This window comes from Salarias fasciatus, chromosome 20 (assembly GCF_902148845.1).
Source record: "Salarias fasciatus chromosome 20, fSalaFa1.1, whole genome shotgun sequence".
In the NCBI taxonomy this organism is placed as follows: domain Eukaryota; kingdom Metazoa; phylum Chordata; class Actinopteri; order Blenniiformes; family Blenniidae; genus Salarias; species Salarias fasciatus.
The window spans coordinates 23,559,011-23,581,131 of NC_043764.1; the positions used below are offsets into that span (position 1 = coordinate 23,559,011).

The following is a 22,121-nucleotide window of genomic DNA, read 5'->3' on the forward strand; positions in this document are numbered from 1 at the left end:
GGGCTAATATGTCAGGACGTGCCACACGTCCCATGAACTAATGGCTGGTATGATTTAGCAGGACAGTGGTGGTGCCGCTGGTGTGGAGAGATAATTCCCTCATATGAGCTGCGCCAAAAGTGCAAAGACATCAGTGATGGAGAACCAACGGCCCGGTATGGAGGGTTCTCAGGAAGACGCATCAGCGGGGATGATTAGTGCAGAGGTGGGGTGGGGTGGGGGGGGTCCAGCTCGGTTGGTGGTGGAAGCAAATGCAGTGGTTCATCACACCGTCAACAACACAGGAAGAGTGTGTGCGATCAGAGGAAGAGTGTGTGATGATGTGGAGACCTTCCGCCTCTGGTTTCTGTGAACTTGTCGTCGGCTGATTGAGTCTAAACCGGTTGGATGATTTATGGCATATTTTCCGACAGGGATGATCCCCTCTGCACGGACGCCAACAGTTTTTTTGTTTTTCTCCTTTCAAATCTACGAGCCACAGCTCAGCGTTTCTTCCTCTCCTCTCCAACTTTTTTTTTTTTTTTTTTTTTTTTTGTCACATGGCGAGCGGGAGCTGCCACTGTGAGCGAGCGCTTTTCATTTGTGGTCACTCACTCATCCACTCATTCAGGGAGGACGGCGTGTTCACAAACCTCAGTCTGCAAAGTCTCCATTTATCTGCTTTTTTTTGCCGTGGCGGACGCTTTTGGATGTGATTGACTTCCATAACATCTTTTTTATGGTTATTTATCTACTTTATGTTGGGATTGCTCTCTAGCATCAGTCTTTTGAACAAATGACACATGTTGAAGCCCTCTAGCTCCGGGTTGTCAAACACATTTCAGCTCAATGGCCGTATAGAGCGCTATTTCATCTTGAGTGAGCCAAACTGGTAAAATAGAGCCATAATCACCTCGAAATTGAAAATTAGGGGTTTTTCCTTATTGTGGCGCAGAGTTCTCTTAAGAAATGTGTTAATAGTAAAATCATTTGGGCTGGATTGGAGTCTCTCTCGTGCTGGTTTTGGCTCACGGGTCTTTTGTTTGACCCCCCCCCCCCCCGTTCTCGCTGCTGTAGTAATTGTTGCTCTTGTCACACAGAGAGCGAGGGATGGAGGCAGTGTTTATGCTGTGCAGTTGTTCATTTGTTGTTTTTGGCACTGAGCTGAGAATATTGGAATGTTTTGCCACGATTTTCCGCAAAAAAAAAAAAATAACACGTCAACTCGGTGTTTTAATAAATGAGCTCTTCCTTTGGTGATTCCAACTGTTGGTCACTGGTAACATTTGTTCGGTAATTAGTTAAAACCTATTCTCCAGGCAGCCTGAGTGGAAAATGGACCTAACTCACTTTGTTTGCAAATTTGCACTTTAATTTCATTCAGCTTTAAAAACATTTATTAAAGTCTGGTTAGTGGGAAATATTTTTCCACTTAGAAGAGCTCAGTGTAGGGCCGAGGGAAAACGCGTAATGAGATGTATATCTCCCAAAGCTCGTCCACTCGTTTTCATTTGGCTGCTGCCGCCGATCGCTCGCTCGCTCTCATTTAAGTCATGGCTCATTGTAACAACAGAATGATGCCCTGCAAGGTTATTTCATCGTCTTTACATGAATCCTGGGGCAGTCGTTCACAGAAACGGGCTGTGAGACACTTTGCAAATAAAATGATGTAGAATGAGACTTTTGACGTGATGTGTTGAGGAAAACATCCTGGCATGGTTTCTTCATTAGTGACGGCACATTCAATTCTTTAGAGTGACCGGAGTTATATGAAGCACTCAGAGAGGGACAGATTTTCAAGCCATACCAGTCATTTTTGCAGAAATCCACAAGATCTGATTAATTTCGTATTGATAAAACTGCAAAGTGTGCATGGAAATGCCAGTTTGCTAAATGAACAGGACATTTCAACAGTGCAAAATTAAACCAAGAATTACATTTTAACTGTGCAAAATGAATGAAATGTCTCATGATGCAGCACTATTTTGACCTGGCTGATGAAACATGTTTACTCAGTGTCTCAAGTGAAAATGCATCATTTTTGTTTTTCGTTTCAGAAAAGTTTTGAGTTTATACAGAAATTTCTTGACAATTAGTTTGTAATGAATCCACACACACACACACACACACACACACACACACACACACACACACAGAAAACAGTTTGTGATAAACATTACCAAAACAGTTGTTTTCAAAAAGTAATGTTTTCCGTGGTTGCGAGCGCTGCTGAAAATGTTATTGTGGAAACAAAATGGAAAGATTAAAACCTTTGATTTTTTTTTTTTTTAGCATGTTAGCTCAGGTCAAAGTTAAAACCTAAAATAATCTGAAAAATCAATAACATTAAATTAAATTCATAAACAAAACGCTCAAAAGTCAAGTGTGAGAATTCAACAGAGCAAAAACCAGAAACCATCTGCATCAAATCTCAACATTCATTATGCATTTGCACATCAGTATTTAACTTTGCTCTGACCATGACCAAAAAACAGTGGAGAATTTAAAACATCCAAATGTAACATTCAGTATTTTTTTTTTTGAAAGGCAGAAAAACTCTTGGTTTTTTTTCCTTCCTATTCTCCTTTGCTCATCTCCTGTTTCTCACCAGCTTATCTTCGGGGTTATCACAATACAGAAAGGACATGAGAGTCTAGGAGGGGTCAGCCTCTCCCGGTGTTTTGCCATTGATCAGTAAATTTATCATCAACACGATGAGAAGCAGCTCAGAAAGTGATCTCAGTCTCGAGCAGAGATTTTTTTTTTTTTTTTTTTTTAAAGAAGAAGCCGTAATTGGTTCACCTTATTCTCAGAGGGACGATCTGGGTAATACATCGGTTACGTATCACTCATGATCTTCTGCGTGTGCGAAGCGATGGTGAGTCAGGAGATGAGAAGAGATGTGGGCTGAAGCTGGAGACATGCAGGAGGCTTTCAGACGTGGAGGAGAATAGAAAGCAGGGCGGGAGGAGAGGAAAGACAGTAGTGGTCGAGTGTGCGTGCCTCCTTCCTCTCCATGCTAATTTTCTTGGCAGGCTCTTAAACAGAATTTTAATTTGCTCTGTGTTTATGATTCAGAACAAATGGTGCCATCTCAGAGGCCAATGTAATCTAATTATTAACACAAATGCGTGGACGTACATGCACTGACGCGCACACACACACACACATGCACGGAAAAATGTACGTTGCCATCTAATTAAGTTGGTGTGCATTCTGAGCTCATTTCACATTTCAAAATATGTTCTTTGTGAACAGAACACTGTGGACCTCACATGAATCTTTTAATATTCATCCAAACTAAATATGGGTGGATAAAGAGCATCTGCACACACGGTGTGCACTCTTTCTGAGGTTGGATTGATCCAAATGCTAATAATTATAACCAAACTAAAAAGGAACTGGATTTGTATTCTCTAACCTTACAGTGTAACCGCCTCCGACAAAACAAACAAAACCAGGGGGACATTTGTGGAGCTGCTTTGTTCATTCATCATGACGGTACATTAATTACACCAGGTGAGGGATTGCCTGCTCCTGCAGCTGCTTTGCCAGCAAACCCTCGTGGTGCCGTGCACGTGCACGTGCACCGGATGACTGCAAATCTTTAAGTAGCAGGCGATCAGAGCTGCCGGCTGGAAACTCTGCACAACCCTGCTTAAGGTGCTTTTCAGCATGACACTGGAAATCCAGATGTACGTTCACTCCTGGAGCCGTCGTACAACACGTGACGAGAAAATGAGCTTTTTGTGTTTTCAGTGGCTCCAAACGCCGCCGGGGGTGAACGTCCCCCCGAAACACAAAGACGTGTCATGTACACGATTAAAGTCACTATCGCACAAGACTACCAGTGACATTTTCAAACGTACATCACTGGATTACTGTTTGCAGCCGTTTTCTTGGTCACAGCCGATCAATGTAAGACATGGCGTCAGAGGACTTGCAGTTTTGACTCTTTGCTAGTTCGCCACAACCGACACACGTTCCAGATCTGCTGCTGCTGCTGCTGCTGCAGGGGCCCCGACACACACAAAAGTGTCAGTTTCCATATTCTCCAGTCTGTGTCGATTTGAGCACAATGGAGAAGAACCTAAAGTCAGAGCTGAGAGCCCTCGATAGGCTCCATGCATGTTCAGACCGGAAAATCACATCGCAAAAATTCACATATGCACATTCTCGGAGGCAGGCAGGGCTTAACTCTTCACTGCATTTGCATAGTTGAAAGCTGCTGCTGTTAGAATAGAGTTTCTCTGGTGATGATATCCATCCAAGCTGCATTTAGAAAATAACACAAGATCTTTCTGTGTTTCTGTAGATTCATACCTCTTTCTAATATCTGATGTCCCTGCATTCCATGTGGATAGAGGTCATCGATTTGACTTGATGTATTCTTTAAGGCTGTAGTTCACTTGTGTTGCATTTTAACCAGAGTTATCACTACTATACTGCTCCTCCCATGTGTGTCAGTTGAATGGTGATGGAAGCTGCTGTCCTGAGTCACTTTACACAGGCCGAGTGGATCGGATCAAGTGGTTGGTTGAGTGTAAATTAACCAGTTTTATGATCATTCCACACTGTCAGCGATCAGGCGTTCGTTATGACATGGCCCATGCTTTAAGCAGGGGGTCTGAGGGCTAATTGATCATTTATCTCCTGATCTCCAAGTACAAATCGCTACTGGAGGATTTTCCCAATATTCTTCTGGCTGTAAAAGGGGAAGAATGTCTGATGAGTCATCCTGCACACCCCTGCAATTTTATTTATTTTTATATTCCTGCACTGAATAGAAAGATATTCTCAAATGTGTATGCCTTTCCCCCACAGTTGTGACAGTATCCTGTTTTCCTGCATTAACAACCCGGGGAAATATGTAAATAGATGGAATCAAATGCAGCTCCCACCATTTGTTTCGTGACGCCATTAATGACTCTTAGTCCTTATGACTGAGCGAGAGAGAGCAAGAGAGAGAAAAGAAAGGGACCCCCAGTGGTAGGAATGACATTCAAAAGAAGCTCCCTGCTGAGACATGGACAGCTAACGCAGTGCTCTATGTGTATCTGCAGAACTGCGCGCACACACACACACACACACACACACACACATCCGGCTCCGGGTTCTCCGGTTTCCCCAGTCAGAGCAATCTGTCCATCTGTTCGTCTGTCAGCTCCACGTCATCCTCAGTGAACGGGGTTAACAGCCACTGCTGCGTCGAGAGGCAAGGATAACAAGTCCTCATGCCAGGGAGAAAGAGAGGGGGGGGGGGGGGGGGGGGCTTAGAGAGGCAGACACACATCAACAGGGAGGGAATGGGTGGGAGATTGAGAACACATTATAGAGAGTGTAAATAATTTGCTGATTTCGGGCTGTGATTGAGGATAATAGTTTGAAGCCATGCTGGGTTCACTGTGCTGAGCTAAGAGAAGAGGAGGGATGGAGCTCGGGAGTGGCTACAAGACTGAAAGAGTGTGTGTGTATGTGTGTGTGTGTGTTTGTGGGGGGGGGGGGGGGGGGGGGGGTTATGAAACAGCAACAGGATGAGGTGAGATACATGGAGAAGGAAGAGGAGGAAGAGAACAGAAATGAAGAAAGTGTGAAAAAAATCACAGGGAAGGTGGCTGCCATTTATGAAATAGAGATTCAGTCTCAGTTCGACTGAACTGGGTGGGTTTTATAATAGGTAGCATCTTAAACACACACACACACACACACACACACACACACACACTCACACACTGAGTGATGCAGTGGCAGTCCACCCTGAATCTTAATATCTCTGGAGACAGCAACAACTTTAAATGTTTACTTCTTCTTCTTTTTTCTTGTTGTTGTTGTTGTTGAGGAGAACCGAACTTCTCGGTGAACGTGTATTTCACATCTATATTTGTGTGTGCGCGCACATCATGTGCTGAATAATATCTAATTTAGCTGAGTATTTATCACAGTTTATTAGAGTCTGAGGCCCCCTGCCTGACTCACTATCTGCCAGACTGGTAATTATTAATATCTTGGCACAACACAGCCTCAAAGTGTTGACACCCTCGGCTGTATTACCGAGCGGAGGAACAGACGCTTAACAGTGAGCGCACACCAATCAGACACAATGTTAAAACCACTGACAGGTGCAGTGAATAACACTGTTATCTCCTACAATGGCACCTGTCAAGAGGTTGGATATATTAGGCAGCAACTGAATAGTCAGTCAGAGGCTTTAGAAGCTGGAAAAAAAAAAACAGCAAACATAAAAAAGATCTCAGCGACTTAAATAAGAAACGAACGGTGACGGCTGAATGACTGGGTCAGGGTAGCTTTAAAAACTGGAGGCTTTTTGGGGTTTTCCCTTTATGTAACTCAGGATGTGCAATATTTTGGCAAGTTGCTGGTATTAGTTGCTGTCTGCTGTGTTCAGCACTACAGCCAGTGTAAAAGATGGATAAGATCAAGCTTGAAATATGAGTACGTGCTCATTGACTGACCAATAAAACTGTTTATTTCCTCATATATTATAAGTGTCATTGGATCATTACATTCAAAGTAGGCCAGATTAAAGTGGCGATCACCCAAAGTTGGAACTTTTCTTTGGAAATTCTTCTCTGTCAAAACAGGAAAATGCAACTTAACAGGGACTTAAACTTTTCTTGCTCCATCCATTCGGAGGGTGATAAAGGATTTTCTCACAGTCCACCGAACAGCGTCACCTGCATCTGATGAAGGTGAAGCAGGTGGATATTTATCCGTTTGCAGCCATACCGAACAGTCCAGCTGCGGCGACTGAAAGAAGCTCCAACGCAGGAAAACTCGTCCTTGCTGCTGAAAGTCAGACTCCCTGTCAGCAGAGTAAAAAGTAAACATTACTGTCCGTGTTCTGTCTTTGTCCTACCTACTTTTTGACTCTCAGACCAAATCCCTGCCGACCGCACATTACCACATCCTGCTGCTGGAACACGCACAACTACAAAAGGCAATTAGAAATCCATGTTTTGTCAAGGAGTGCTCCGCTGTGTTGCTGCAAAGAGGGTGTGAATCGTACACACCAAAGGCTCTTCAAATGCTTCTTCACACCAGTGCTTTGCTTTTTTTCTAAAATACACTAACGTGTGGATTTCACAGCATCATCCTAATGAGAATTTTGTTTTAAGGAATGTTTTATCTTATGTGAAATTAATATTTTAATAAGATCTGACACATTGAGTTTGGCATCTTTTAGAAATGTGATTTTTAAACATTTGTTTGGAGGAATGCAGCCGCAGCCAGACTCCAGACAGGACGACAATTACTGTCTGCAGCTTGTTAAAAAAAAAAAAAAAAAAAAAAAAGGGCTGCAATCAAAATAATTATAACAAACAGTTGTGGTCAGAGCGGCTCCACTGTTCTGCTGCCATTGTGTTTGTTTTGTTGTCTGGTAACTACAGTACACAGCGACTGTGAAACTAGTACAGCCACCTGGCAGCAATAATGTTCTAAAAGTGGTCAAATTAAACTTTTAAAAGTAGCACTTTAAACCAAGAGAAGATCCAGCAGGAAATTAGAGGACTGATAAAATCTGCAAGACAGTCTGAGCATCAAGCAACGGCAACGTGATCACTGGGTCAGAGAACTTCAGCTCTTATATATATATAGTGGAACGGATAACGATAGAAAAGAACTGTCAGATACTAACATTTACACTTGTAATCAAACCTCCATGAACTTCTCCATCCGTCTTGTGAAAACCTCATGGCTGCCTCCTCGTTACTCGTCTTCCCCGCTGCGCTCAGTGTGCAGCCGCTCCACTAATGCCGAGTCGATTACTACTGCAGGTGCTGAGCCTAAAAATGAGCCAGGAGGTCTGCGTGCGGGCCTGTGGGGGGGTTAAAGTGTTTACTCTCTCTGTATGTTTACAGCCTTGAGCGGACAAAAGTAAGCATTTGATTAAATGCTGTTTTTTTGGGGTTTTTTTATGTTTAATGAAAGACGTGGAACAGATTCCGAGTATTTTCAAACCCTGACAGCAAAAGAGTGACAATATTGAACTGAAATGAAAATCTTTGCTGCTTTCGCTAACAGTTTGTAGAAAAATGATGTTATATGGTCAATTTAGTGTGTTCATTAAATCATTTTCCTTCAGAAAATACAGTTTAGTGAAAGTGTGCACATGGTCGACCACAACGCCTGGTTAGGAGCCACGTGTCCAGAACACTGCCCAAAGCATCAAACCCCCTCAAGATGTGAATCCTGTCAATGCAAAAAAAATACAGTATATAAAGCTTACATCCACAGTCTGATCTGTTGGAGGAATCTCCTCAACATCCTGCCTGGTTACCCCCACCCTGAAAGAGTTCTTTGCTTTTCTGGGCCCAGCTTGAGGTTTTTTTTTTTTTTTTTTTTTTTTTTGTCAGGCTGCTCATTAAAAGAAAGTCTGGTTTGATCTAATGTTTTCCAGGAAACAATCCCATCCTGTCTCAGCATATCACTTTGAAATGATACCTCTTTTTCAAACCTAAATTGGATGAAGAGACACGTTCTCAAAACTGCCATTACAGCTGCCCAAGAGAGGCTGGCAGTGGAATGAAACCACCTCAAACAGCTACAAGACTGCGGCGGATTGAAATTCAACAGCCATTATGACCATCCATCTTTCATGCTGCTTGATACAACTTAGGATCACAGCGCTCACATTTACATCGACTGGCAGTCACCCATTAACGACAAATGACGTTTTTGGACTGTGGGTAAAACAAACTGAGCAAAACCCAGAGATATATAGCTTTAGCTGGATGTAAACATATTATATTATATGTTGCATTATTATTGCAAATTGGATTCTACTCATTTTCTATACACAATACCTCATGACAACATAAAAAGGCTTATTTTTTTAGGTGCTTGCAAATTAAATAGAAAAGAAACTGAGAAACAGAAGTATTCACAGCCTTTGCTCAATAGTTTGTGCTCCAACATGCGCTGCCACCTGTGGGACTTTATATAGATGGTGTGTGTCTTCCAAACCATCCAATGAACTGAATTCACCACAGGTGGACTTTAATAAGGCTGCAGAAACGCTTCAAGGACGATCAGTGGAAACAGGGAACACCTGAACTCAATTCAGCGCTTCATGGCAGAGGCGGTGAATAGTTCAGTGCGTGCGGTTTCTGTTTTATTTTTAATACATTTACAAACATTAAAAAAAAAAAAAAAAATCCTATTCTCATTATAGGGTATCATGTGTAGAAAAATCTATTTAATCCATTTTGGAATAAGGCTGTAACATATCAAAATGGAGAAGAAGTGAAGTGCTGTGTGCTGGTTGCACTGTTGTACATTTGACCTAAACACAGAGATAAAAAGCTACATCATCAGCCTCAAATCATCTCCAGCATCAGCTGAAACTGTTCAGTTTGATTTTAGAGTGGTTTTAATGTGAGTTTGAAAAATGTCCAGACATCTGAAGGTTCATATTATCGTTATTCTTTTTTTTTATTTAAATACTGAATACATCAGACATCATACTGCACCGTCTCATATATGTCCTTGTACTTTTTTTTTAATCTGTCTGTTACTTTCTGCAATTTTATGAAAGTGTCATCTGCTTTTTTTTTTTTTTTAAATCTCAATAGATTACTTGCGTAGGCCCAATACGAATGACTTTAAAAACCTGTATTTGACGAAGATAAACAGACAGCGGCGTACTTTCGGTACGCGGTAGTTTCTTCTACTCCTCATGAGCATCGGTGTGCCGTGTTCCTTCCAGTAAAGCAAATGCAGCAGGACTGGCTCTGTCATTGCTGAACGCTGTGAGCACTGATGTCCTGTTTACAAACTGCACAGATTGACTGAACATTGTGTTATGAACAGAATGGACTGCAACCCTGTGGTGATCTGACAGTGTCAACAGAGAGAAAGGTCGCGGGGTCACCACGGTCTGTGAGATTTCTCCTCTGGAGAACAATAATACCCGTTAATTTGTCTTCGCTGTGGCCAGGAAGTACAGTACTCTAAGTAATTCAACATTTTCACTTGAGGGTAAAAAAAAAAAAATAAAATAAAAAATTAATAAATAAAACAAGTGTTCTGATGAAAAAGCTGGACACAATATATGTCAAGCTGCTAGAAATGTCTTGCATGTTGAAAGTTTCTTTTAATTCCAGTCCGCTCATGAGCCACCGGGACGTGGCTTCATGGATCAAAGTGTCGGTTTGATGGACGGCCAGATGGACAGATCAATCAGCTGGTATCACTATCCTCTGGCCTCACTAGCAGTGGAACAAAGAGGGAGAGACAGAACGAGGGGTTGAGTGACAGACACACACATACACACACGCACACACACAGCAGCTGAGATATCAGCGTGCTTTACACATAGATATTAATTGCACTGGGCTTTGCCGGATTGCTGCTTTGTCTTTTTTCTCATTAACAGCACAAATTAAGAACTTTTTTTTTTTTTGGTAATCTTTGTAAGTCTGCTCGGTGCATTCATACTGGCTCTTTCAGTTCAGCTCGCCTCACTTTTAAATACTCTTTAGACGGAGCGGAGTCATTGTTTTCTGCTTTAGTTTTCATTGCCATGCACTGTGCGCCCTTTGTTGTGTCGTGGGCGGATACTTTGTAATGGAAATGCCAGTAACTTCCAACAAATGTTTGAAAAGCCAAATGGCACACGCGGCACTCTCTGACTTTCACACATACACACACACACACACACAGGACTGCAAGTGCAGTCGACATTTATATCACACACAAGTACACCTACATGGAAATTGGCATACACCTGTGCACCAGATGTTATACACTGCTCACTGTATGTATACAGAAACACACACACACACACACACACAGTTAGTGACAAAGCTTATTATTTGTCCTTGACATTTCCATGTATTTGATGAAAGGCTGGTATGAAAGGAACCATGTGTCTACATCACAAATCTTCAAATGTAAAGGGATTTCTTTGTTCCCTTTCCCTCGGCTGACTCGAGAGACTTCTGCGCTCGGGGTGGACTTGCTGTTAATTAACCACACGGCTGCGTGATTGAAAAGTGTGTGTATAAATTTGCACACAAAGTGTTAGCTATAGAGGAAGTGAAGGGCCTTTCCATGTCTACCGTTCATTAGCGCTGCAGCCAAAAGGAGCGCGAGCCAGAACAAACAAACATTACACCACAAACACTGCCGCTTCCTCGCCGCGTCGCCACTTTCTCTCAAACATATACGTATTTTCTGAAAGACTCGCGTATCAAGATACATTTCAACGCAAACTAGAACTATTTATGACTCACGGCTGTCCGATAACAGCCAAGTCATTCAAAATGCCATGAGCTTCATTCAGTGACTCGTGTCCTTGTTGCCATTTTCTGTCCATATTTTGTTCTTGATTGGTTATTTAGAGTGTATTTCAGTAAAAATGGTGTTTGTTTTTTGGTAAGGCACAAAGTGAGGAGACGTCCTCACTCCCTCTCTGCCAACATGAAGGTTTTGCTTGTTTGTTTTGTTACCCTTCATCTAACTGTTCCCTCTTTCCTTATTAAAGAGGCTTCATTTGAATCAAGGAAGAAATTGATGTATCCTAAATGTATTTTTTTTAAATGTCTAATTAGAAAATCTATCGTCCACGACCAAAACATGCTCAGTCTATTATAAGAGAGGATGCCTGAAATGCAAAAAAATACATGGAAGAAAATGGAATATAAGAATTAAAGGCGACAAAGATGAAAATGCCCTTATTTATTATAGTGTTTGTACTCTCCACTTCTGGTGAATCTGGTGATTAATCTATTTTTTTTGGACTTCCAAAATGTCAAAAAATTGTGAAAAATGTTCAAGCTGCGTCCTCAATTATCTTGTTTTGTCTCAACCAAGGTCCACTAATGAAAAGATACCGCATTTGCAATCACTTAAGAAAATAGTCACATTGAGGAAACTTGACTTTGAGAATTAATGGAGGCAATAAAACTCAAAGCGGTAAATTGCTTTGTTGATTTCCTTCTGACTCCCGCGTCTCTCTCTCTGTTTCCGCAGTGCACGTGAAGGCGGGAACATGTGAGGTGATCGCCGCCCATCGCTGCTGCAATAAGAACAAGATCGAGGAGAGATCTCAGACCGTCAAATGCTCCTGTTTCCCTGGACAGGTTGCTGGCACCACTCGAGCGATGCCCTCCTGTGTTGACGGTACGTGTGCTCGTTGCATTATGTGCATGTATCTCATCGGCTGAAGCAGTGCCATCAAAAGGCTCTTGTGAATTTCCAGGGTTTGATCTTATCACAGTTTTCTAGATGCGATAACAAAGTTCAACTTTTCAGATTTGAAAAGAAATATTTATCTCCTGTGTACTTTGTCGCCTGACATTTACACTTCATCAGCAGCAGCCTATTTATGTCGACTGAGACTGTTGGGTTACAAAATGAAGAAGTGAACCGTGCGGAAGAAGGCGAGTCGGAAACAAGAGTCTCCGTTACGCTCAGGCTGTGATAACTGCTCTGATACTGCCTGTGACCAACACTAAGCTTTTCACAAGGGTTTGCAAACCCAGAGTGTGTTTACAGGGCTCAGGTAAAAAAAGCTCTTTTAAAAACTCAATTTTGAAGATATTTTCAGAAGTTGCACTGGGTCAGATGTGCTGGGAACAGATATAAAGATTGGAAACGTCACGATCAACATCTGTTGCTAAAAATTCCAACTCCAGTGAGTCAACAGCAGTAGCCGAGGTTTTGTAACAGCCCCTTCCTTCTCAGTGCAACTGAGTGTCCTGCGCTCCGGAACATGGACCTGAAAAGTATTTATATCAGAAACTTTACTCACAGAAAGCATAGACAGGAGTCACTGGCAACTCAACACAAGATATTGTTTGATGGATGTCTCCACCCAGAGCTTCCTAAACTGAAACATGATTTCATTCACTAAAATGACTTTCTATCTCAGATAAATCTGCTATTTATCTTATTAATTTCACAGTGTAAACCATGAATCCATCCCTTTTCAATCACTTATCTGCATTCGGGTCATGGAGGCAGCAGTCTAAGCAGGGATTTCCAGACTTCCCCATCCCCAGACGCTTCCTCCTGCTCTTCCTGGAAGATCCCGAGGCATTGCCAGGCCAGCGGAGAGATGTGGTCTCTCCAGCATGTCCTGGGTCTTCCCTGGGGCCTCCGCCCAGCGGGACATGCCCGGAACAGCTCTCCCAGGGAGGCGTCCAGGAAGCATCCTAAAGAGGTGCCCGAGCCACTTCGGCTGGCTCCTCTCCATGTGGAGGAGTAGCGGCTCTACTCCGAGCTCCTCCCTGGTGACTGAGCTCCTCACCCTATCCCTAAGGGAGCGCCCAGCCAAATCGCTCCAAATCCACAAAACTCATGTAGATTTGTTGCACGAACTCCCACGAACCCTCGAGCACCCTATGGAGTATATAGAGCTGGTCCAGGACGAAAACTGCATTGTTCCTCTTGGGTCCGAGATCCTACTATCGGTCGAATCCTCCTCTCCAGTACCCTGGAATAGACTTTGGGAGGCTGAGGAGTGTGATCTCCCTATAATTGGAGCACACCCTCTGGTCCCTCTTTTTAAAAAAGAGAACTATCACCCCGGTCTGCCAATCCAGGTCCTGTTCCTGACAACTACACGATGTTACAGAGACCAAGACTCCCTGCACATCCAGAGACCTAAAGTACTCAGGGTGAATCTCGTCCATCACGGCTGCCTTGCCACCGAGGAGTTTACCAACCACCTCTGTGACTTCAGTTTGGGTGATGGGTGAGTCCGCCTCTGAGACCTCGGCCTCTGCTTCCTCCTCGGAAGACGTGGTGACGGGATTGAGGAGGTCCTCCACCGTCCTATGATATCCCTGGTTGAGGTCAGCAGCTCTCCGCCTCCACTGTAAACAGTGGCAGTGGAGACCTGCTTTCCCCTCCTGAGGCGCCTGGCCTCCCCGAACTCCTCCCTGAACTCCGCTAACTCTGTTAGGTTGGATGTAAACAACAGTTAAATGATGATCAAAGCCAAATTAACTTGAAAGCTATTAGAAGAAAAGATTCGAGCGAGCTGTGATCAGAAATAGTCAACTGCACCTCTCAACAAATCAATTACAGCAGCACACAGTGTGCTGTGGGTTTGGCTCGTGTGCACAGTAACGATTTGGAAATATGACAGCTGGAAATGAAATTCACATAGAAAATTTACAGAAACGTTTTAAGTATATATTTGATAGACTCTGGATCTCATTGTACTCTTCACTTTTACTACTGCTTCACTTGATTTCATATTATTGTTCTACACTCCGGGCTCATCGAGAGAAGGCCGTGGGTTCTGATCTTGGCCAAGCCTGTCTGTGGGGAGTTTTCATGTTCTCCCAGTACTCACAGCCAAAAATGATGAATGCAAGCTTCATTCACCTGTGAAAATGGATGTCAATGCGTGTGACTGTCTGTTCAACTTTAAAGTAATGAAGAAATATACAAAAGCACTGGAAATTTTCTCAGTAAATATGTACATCACTAAACTTGTATGAGATGAAAACTGGTTGGAAATAAGCGCTATTAAATTCTGCACCAGACCTTGATTAACAGTGTGTTACTTTATTTTTCAAGCTCACCATCAAACTAAACACCTCATGCTGAATGTAGCAGAAAAAGGTTCAACACTGAAGCTAATCCAGCCAGTGATTACCTTCAAGAGAGATGTGAGAATTTAATAGTGCAGATGTTTAATTTCCCCGAGAGAAATTTTTCCAGCAGGCAGAAAAAAGAAAATGTTGGTCAAATTCTGAATGAAGCGCTCGTCAATGCTGCACAGACAAGACACCCAGAAAGATCTCGGAGAGTAAATATGATAATCTGCTGAAAGCCTTTCTGGAGCTGCTGTTTTGGCACCGAATGAAAAGTAGATTTCTTTTAGAACCAAATGTTTCTGAGCATCAACAACATGAATGGATTTTGTTTGCCAGTATTTTCTATCTCAGACATTTTTGTGTCTGCAAAATCACTGCCTGCTAATCTTCGCGTGATAAAAATCACAGATCGGCAATCTATAAGGCTGCGTTTGTGTTTCTTGCGTGTTTCATGTCCGGATTGTTCTGTGTGAGAAGATCCATCCGTCTAGTCATCCTCTGCACCTGCTTCATGCACGCTCGGGGTCATGAGAGCAGAAGTCTATCTCCAGCAGACATCTGGCAAAGGGCAGGACACACCCTGGTCCATCGCCAACACAAACAAATGCAATCAGTCACACACACACAGTCACGGCTATGAACCCGCGGAGAGCACGTGAAACTTTTGCAGGATTTTAGCAAATAGATTGCACTTTCAATTTACACTCTTGGTGGATGATTTGCTATGTAAACAACCATGAGTGACATAATGTGCAAACAGGAGCATTTAAATGAGCTTTTTGTCAGCTTCAGACGGTGTTGACACAGGAATAATTGATGAGAACAGTATCGCTTCGGCGCTCATCTGCTTGAGTTCACAATGCAGTGACTGAATGAAGCACTGCGCCTTCGCAAGCGTTTCTGTTTCAGAAAACTCTCACAGTTGGATATAGACATTTCAAAAACATGTCTGTTTATATCAAAATGGCAGAAATGCTGAACACAATGTAGCTTTCCTGTAGAGCCACTAGTGGGTGCTTTATTTAAGTAAGAAAATCTATGTGCAGCTAACAGTTCAATGTAAACATTGAATTTCATTTCTTTTTGTTTTGTTCCAACATTTTGGGAAAGTGTTGTTAAGCTGAAGAGTGAAGAGCACTCACTGCATTCAGTGTTACAGATCAGTCCTTATGTCTGCGCAGAAGGATTAACTACGGCGAAGTGCGCAAAAGCAGTCACACAATCTCGTTTTCACCATTTTCATTTCTGTCTGCCTTTTTTCACTGAGACGGAGCAAAGTGAACGAATGAATGATGAAACGAATGAAACTTTATTTCAAACATGAATAACAAAATAATCAAAGAAAAAGAAAGACAGAAAAAAGAAGAACATCGAAATGCATAAACAACATAGGAGACACAACACAATCTGCGCCAGCCTCATTTTACATGTAAAAAAGGGAGGAGGAAAAAGTCAGTACTTTAAACGTAAATCTTCATGATTTAATATCAGTTTCGTGAACGTAGCAGAAGTTAACAGTTATAATTTTCTACCACAGTTAAAGTACATCCATCACTCAATGCAACACTGTAAACAAACAACTGTCCTGTCTTCAACAAGCCCTGAATCTATTCTTTATTGCTCCTTTTGAATTTAAATAAGTCTGACACTTGTCTAGTCTCCACACGGAATTTGTTACATAAAAACCACAAAGAAACTTTTCAAAGTGGTTCAGACTTCAGGAGATTTAAACTGTAACTTTCCCCTTCGATCATAACTATTTCCTTTTTCACAGAACAATCTTTGAATATTATCTGGTAATAAGTCCTGAAGTCAAGAGTTTTTCAGAAAGTTGCGTGTCCTCTCTTTCCACAACGACTGAGTCCGAACGTTTTCAGAAAGATCCACTTTGGGAGCCATTTTCAAAAAGCTGCGTTTTCAGTGTCCCAGTTTACATGGGTGTTTTTTTTTCAATTCGATGAAAACAAATCGTCTTAAACACATTAGTATTCATGGACGGAATTTAAAGCGATTCACATTCAGTCCTCGTGTACAACATCGTCATGTCAACAGAACCACAGCCAGCAGGTGCAATATCACATTTCCGTTAGTTTTAGCATATGCAAACACAGTAGATCATGCTTGAACTGCTTTACTTGTTGAAAGAAAAGCACTTTAAGCAATTTGAACAAAAAAGGAATTTTCCCCTATGGTAGCTTGAGCAGAAATGACTGACGTGTACGTCTCAAAGCCCAAAACAGCAGCTTGATGAAACAGGCCTGGATGAACTGTGTGCCAGTGGTAATGATGGAAATTGTGTGCAACAACAGTCGGCTACACAGGATTGCTTTCCGCGGACTGCAAAGTTGGCCTGTTTAAGAAAATTGCCTCTCAGAAAGTAGAACTAATCCCAGAGGGATAATGTCAATGATTACGGCGTTGAGTTAAGAAGTCGGAGTGACGCCTGCTTTAATACTGACACGCTGAACATTTAACTACCTGCTAACTGACTGCTGCAAGCGCCCCGTGTTCACAGTGACAATTGAAGGAAAGACATTTTTCATACTCCCACAAATCCACCCCGCTTTCATGGTGGCAACAGCCGCCCCCCCCCCCCCCAACTTTTTTCTTTGATATTTAATCGTCTTCTTGTTCATCATAAGTCTATTTCCTCTGTGATGTTTGCCAAAGACTTTTCATCATTACATTTTTCCCCCTTTTAATCTCATTTTATGTGTTCCACAAATCCTGAAAGATTGCAACATCCGCAGCCGTCTCATGCGTATCTTGCCCTTTCTGAATTGAAAATATAAACGATCTGTTATGTGCTGATTAAATTCTCACGACTCACAAAGCCCACGCATACAGTAAGAATCTGCTTTAAAAAAAAAAAAAAAAACAATCCCAAAACAGAGCTTAGCCTTATTTTTGGGTCCGCTGAAAGGTAATCATTAATCATGTCCTTATACAAGTGTCATTATACTGAGCCGAGTATTCAGATTATCAAATATCATTCAGTAAATCAAATTTTACATTTTACTAAGAAATGGTCAAATCACTTAAAAAAGACAAGTGGCATGACTCTGAACTGTTAACATCTCTTGGACAAATATACATTGAGCAATATGTGCAGAAAAAGGTCCAAAAGTGTCACTGATTGAAGTTTGTGATTAAGGTTTACACGTTTCAAGTGAAAATGCATCATTCTTGAATTTTCATTTCATAAAAGTTTCAGGTTTACATGACAATGTTTTGAAAATGATTTTCATTTCCAGAAAAATGGCAGAAATTCTGAAAACAATAGAGTTTTCCATGTTGGACCACTCGTGGGTGTTGTGTGTTTTTGTAATGAAGCCACACATGCAGAGAACAGACACCCAAAATAAAATAAAAGTTCTTTTATTCCGTTGTCGCCTTACCTGGACCTAAAACATTTGTCTTAAAAAGCTTCAGGGTACGAACAGGATTACTATTGCAACAACACATCATCAGTAGGGTTAAACTGACCTGTCTCACGACGGTCTAATCATTACCAGCTCACGTTTCCTATTAGTAAATTAAGGAAATTAAGTTGGATGATAAAATTATTGAAAAAGTAAATGAAATAAAATTCTTAGGAGTATTAATAGATGATAAAATTAATTGGAAGTCACATATGAGCCATGTTCAAAGAAAAGTTTCAACAAGTATTTCAGTAATAAATAAGGAAAAACATGATCTAAATAAAAATTCATTGCGTATACTTTATTGTTCATTAGTTTTACCATATTTTACTTACTGTGCAGAAGTATGGGGAAATAACTATAAAATAGCATTACACCCTCTTGTCATTTTACAGAAGAAAGCAATAAGAGTAATACATGGTGCCAGTTACAGGAAACACACAAACATACTTTTTGCAAATTCTAAATTATTAAAATTTCATGATATTGTTGATTTATTGACTGTACAAATTGTATTTAGGGCAAGTAAGGACAATCTTCCAAAAAAACATCCAACTTTTATTTTCTAAAACAGTAGGCGTAGGGTGTAATTTACGACATACACATAACTTTAAAGTTAGACGGGCAAATAATAAACGGAAAAGACTTTGTCCTTCAGTTCAAGGGGTAAAATTGTGGAACAAACTGGGAAGACAGTTCAAGGAATGTCCAAATATGAAATTGTTTAAAAAGCAACTTAAAGAAATGACTTTTGAAAAATATATTAAGGAGAATGATTTTTGTTTATACAGAGGGAAGTGTGTTATTAACTGTACTGTGAACATATTTGTGTGATTATGAAGGTTGTAATATCTTTAGTTAAAGAGTTTAAGTAAAGAGGGGTGGGAGATAATAAGTGTTACTTCATCCCACTCCTTTTCGAGCTGATATAAATGTGTTTTGTTATTGTATTGTGTTGTATTGATTGCAATGATTTTTGTTTACTGTAATGTAATTTGTGTTTACTGCTGAACAAAGAGAATGAAATTCAGCTTGAAACAAAATAAACAAACAAACGTATGGAAAATTTTTAAAATGTGCTTGAATTAGGTCTTACGGTACTCTCCTGTCGGAATTTTGCGGATTTGATGGGAATTCAAATTTTCCGATAGCTTTGCTGAAATATTCGATATTCAGGATCTGTGTCAGGACCTTTGCGCTGGGATAAGCTATACTCCTACACATCTTCAGATTTAAAGCCTACATTTCTTTTTCTTTACAAACTGACATACATTTCTGCCCAAGGTTATATAACCCTAATAATACTTCCTATACTTTATGTCTTATCTGCAGAAAAGTGCCCGGACGCTGATTTACGAGACGCTTTGGGCATCTGCGAGAAATTGACTTACTGTCAGAAGCACTAGTTTTATCTGCGCGGTGCATATGATCAAATATGGTGTCACTATTTGTCATAACTTAGAATTAAAAGCATCAGTCTGTTGCGCTGCGACTGGGAGGAGGAGATGTGTGTTTAGGTTATTAAGTTTTGGTTATTTGATAAAGTGTTTTGTAATAGTCGTTGTCAACTTGCCAATTAAAAAATAGGAACGTTCAATGTAAAATGTAATTTGTTATCCTTACGTTTAGAAATTGGAATTGACTGATATAAATACTTTAATAAATTAAACAAATGTTTGGAAAAAGTCCAAATTGGTATTTGCACATCTTTTTGAGAAACACAGGTCTAAAGGAGAAGAGCTGTGAGATGAGTTGACGCTGTAAAGTGCTTCACACTGTGCTTGTGTTCCAAAAATGATAAATCATTCATGGTATTTTTTTCATTTTTTAACCAAGAGGTCATTGCAATTAGAATTTACATTTCACATATCAAGAACTCCATCAGGCAGGGGTATTTGCATCAACCTGTTTTTAGGCAAATTTTCTAATTATGCAAAACAAAACCTGAGTTTTCTTACAGCTGAAGCAGTAAAACTGGTGTATTGACAAAAGCGAAATGCAGCCAAGTGCAGTGGAAGCAGACTTTTGCAAATGAATTAATCATGACCTACACGAAGCGAAGTGTCTTAAACATCCACTAATGCTTCCAGCAAAGTGAGGAGACAAAAAACTGTGGGAGAGAAAAACATCAGACCTTTGTTGGGGAGATTAGAGCTCTCCGCTGGGACACATTGTTTCTGTTCATTTGAGGCTTTACATTTTAAATGTAACATTTTCTTGCGTCCACCTCCAGCTGATGTATAACGACACCCACTTCTTTACAGTTCCTCTCAACGCGCCGCGCCTCCATTCTTCGCGTAACGATACTGGACGGAAACTCGCCTTTTCTGGATACTCTTTGTCCGTGTGAAAGTCTGGTGTCACATTTCACAAAACACTCGAAAGCGCACACCCACAAAACACGCTGGGTCACGTCTCCAGCAGACTGACTGTTGGCTCCCTCCCGTTCCAGCCTCCATCGTAGCCCAGAAGTGGTGGTGTCAGATGCAGCCGTGTATGGAAGGCGAGGAGTGCAAGGTTCTCCCAGACCTCACAGGATGGAGCTGCAGCACAGGCAACAAAGTCAAGACCACCAAGGTGGGTGCTGCACTCTTTCTCCCTCCGCTGTTTCTCACACACACACACACACACACACACACACACACTTATCTCTTTAAGCCATACGAGCATGCACGCACACGATCCAACCCAGCACCCAGCGACCTATTTCCACCTCTATCATGTCAGAGTATACTCCTTTCTTTTCCATACCGCTGCTTTGTTTTCCTCCTCTCTCCTACTTTTTTTTTTTTTTAATCTCCTCACCCAATAGCACTTTTCCACTTTTTTTTTTCACTGGCTTTGCTTCTTTTTCAGATATAACATTAAACACGCACCGAAGCAAGAGATATAGGGCAGAGAATAAGAAAACAAATACATACTTCATAAGTCCCCTCACTGCTTCGCTGGTGGAGCCATCTGATTGAAAAAACAACCGGCCAAACTCATTGAAAAAAAAAATATTCTGTTAATATTATTTGTAGTGATGCACCGATCCTGATACCAGGCTAAACAATAGTACATTCAACAGTTCGTTGGTTTAACTGCTCAGCAGGTAACTCTAAGCTATGCTACATGCTAAACATGATTAAAGTGTGACGGATGGTATCGGCGCATCCTCTGTATTGTATTTTAATGATGTGGATTCACAGTATGTACCTTTTCCCTGCACCTGTTGGCTTTTCTTCGGCGGTTGAACTTCGGCAGGCTCCTCGCCGTCCGTCTGTCATTGGAGGGATATTTGTGCGAGGCTCGCTCCTCGTCACTGTACGCTTCTGTTTCTAACCTCCATCCTTCTCCCTGCCTTCTCACCTTCCATTATTCATGGCCGGGTGCAGACCTTTGTTTTCTGACTAAATAATTGATTGAAGGCGTGGTTATAGGAGAGAGAGAGAGAGAGAGAGAGAGAGAGAGAGAGAGAGAGAGAGAGAGAGTAGAGTCTCCTTGGGTAAAAGAGAGGGATAAGAAAAGCTTAAGACGCTCTCTCGTTTCCAAGCCTCTCTCTTTCTGAAACACTCGCCGCTCGTCTCCTGCTCGCCGGCACGATTAAGAATTCTTTCCTTCTTATTCCTCTGCTCACCTCTCACCTCGCAAAGTGGACTGCATCCCCTCAAGTCTCTCGGTTCTCCTCAACACCCCCTCCTCTTATTCTCACCCTGACACACTTCTGTGCTCTGCCGGTCCGAGCTTGAAATTTTGTCAGGCAGCTCGTGAAGACAGAAAATTGTTCTCTTTTATCTAATGTTTTGGAGGAAACATTTCTATGTTCTCTCCCTGTGTTGCTTTGAAATGATACCTCTTCAAACTTAAATTGGTTGAAGAGAAACTCTCCAATCTGGAATTGCTGCTGCCACAAAGATGCTGACAGAAACCTCCTCAAACAATTAGGAGGCACTAATAGATGAGTCCATGCAGCTATCAGCCGTAACGTCATGGCCTCTTTTTCCTCCCGCACACAACAAACAGCCGAATCCCTTTCAATCAGAACCGGTAAAAATCAGCTTGAGTAATAGAAGCTCATCTGTTAGATTGAACCAATGAGACGTAGAAACCCATGAATCCATCACCAGTTCACTGCTTTTCCTTGTTGGACGGATTCCACTGCAGA

The 22,121-nt window shown here is 41.6% G+C and overlaps 1 protein-coding gene across 1 annotated transcript in view; it reads left to right on the forward strand.

The window, feature by feature from the left end:
* Positions 1-22,121, forward strand: part of LOC115408093 (chemokine-like protein TAFA-2) — an 86,187-nt gene that overhangs the window by 60,197 nt on the left and 3,869 nt on the right. Inside the window, exons 3-4 of the mRNA XM_030118690.1 lie at positions 11,974-12,123; positions 20,427-20,551. Of these exons, the coding sequence (XP_029974550.1) occupies positions 11,974-12,123; positions 20,427-20,551 (275 nt within the window). The remainder of the gene's footprint in view (positions 1-11,973; positions 12,124-20,426; positions 20,552-22,121) is intronic.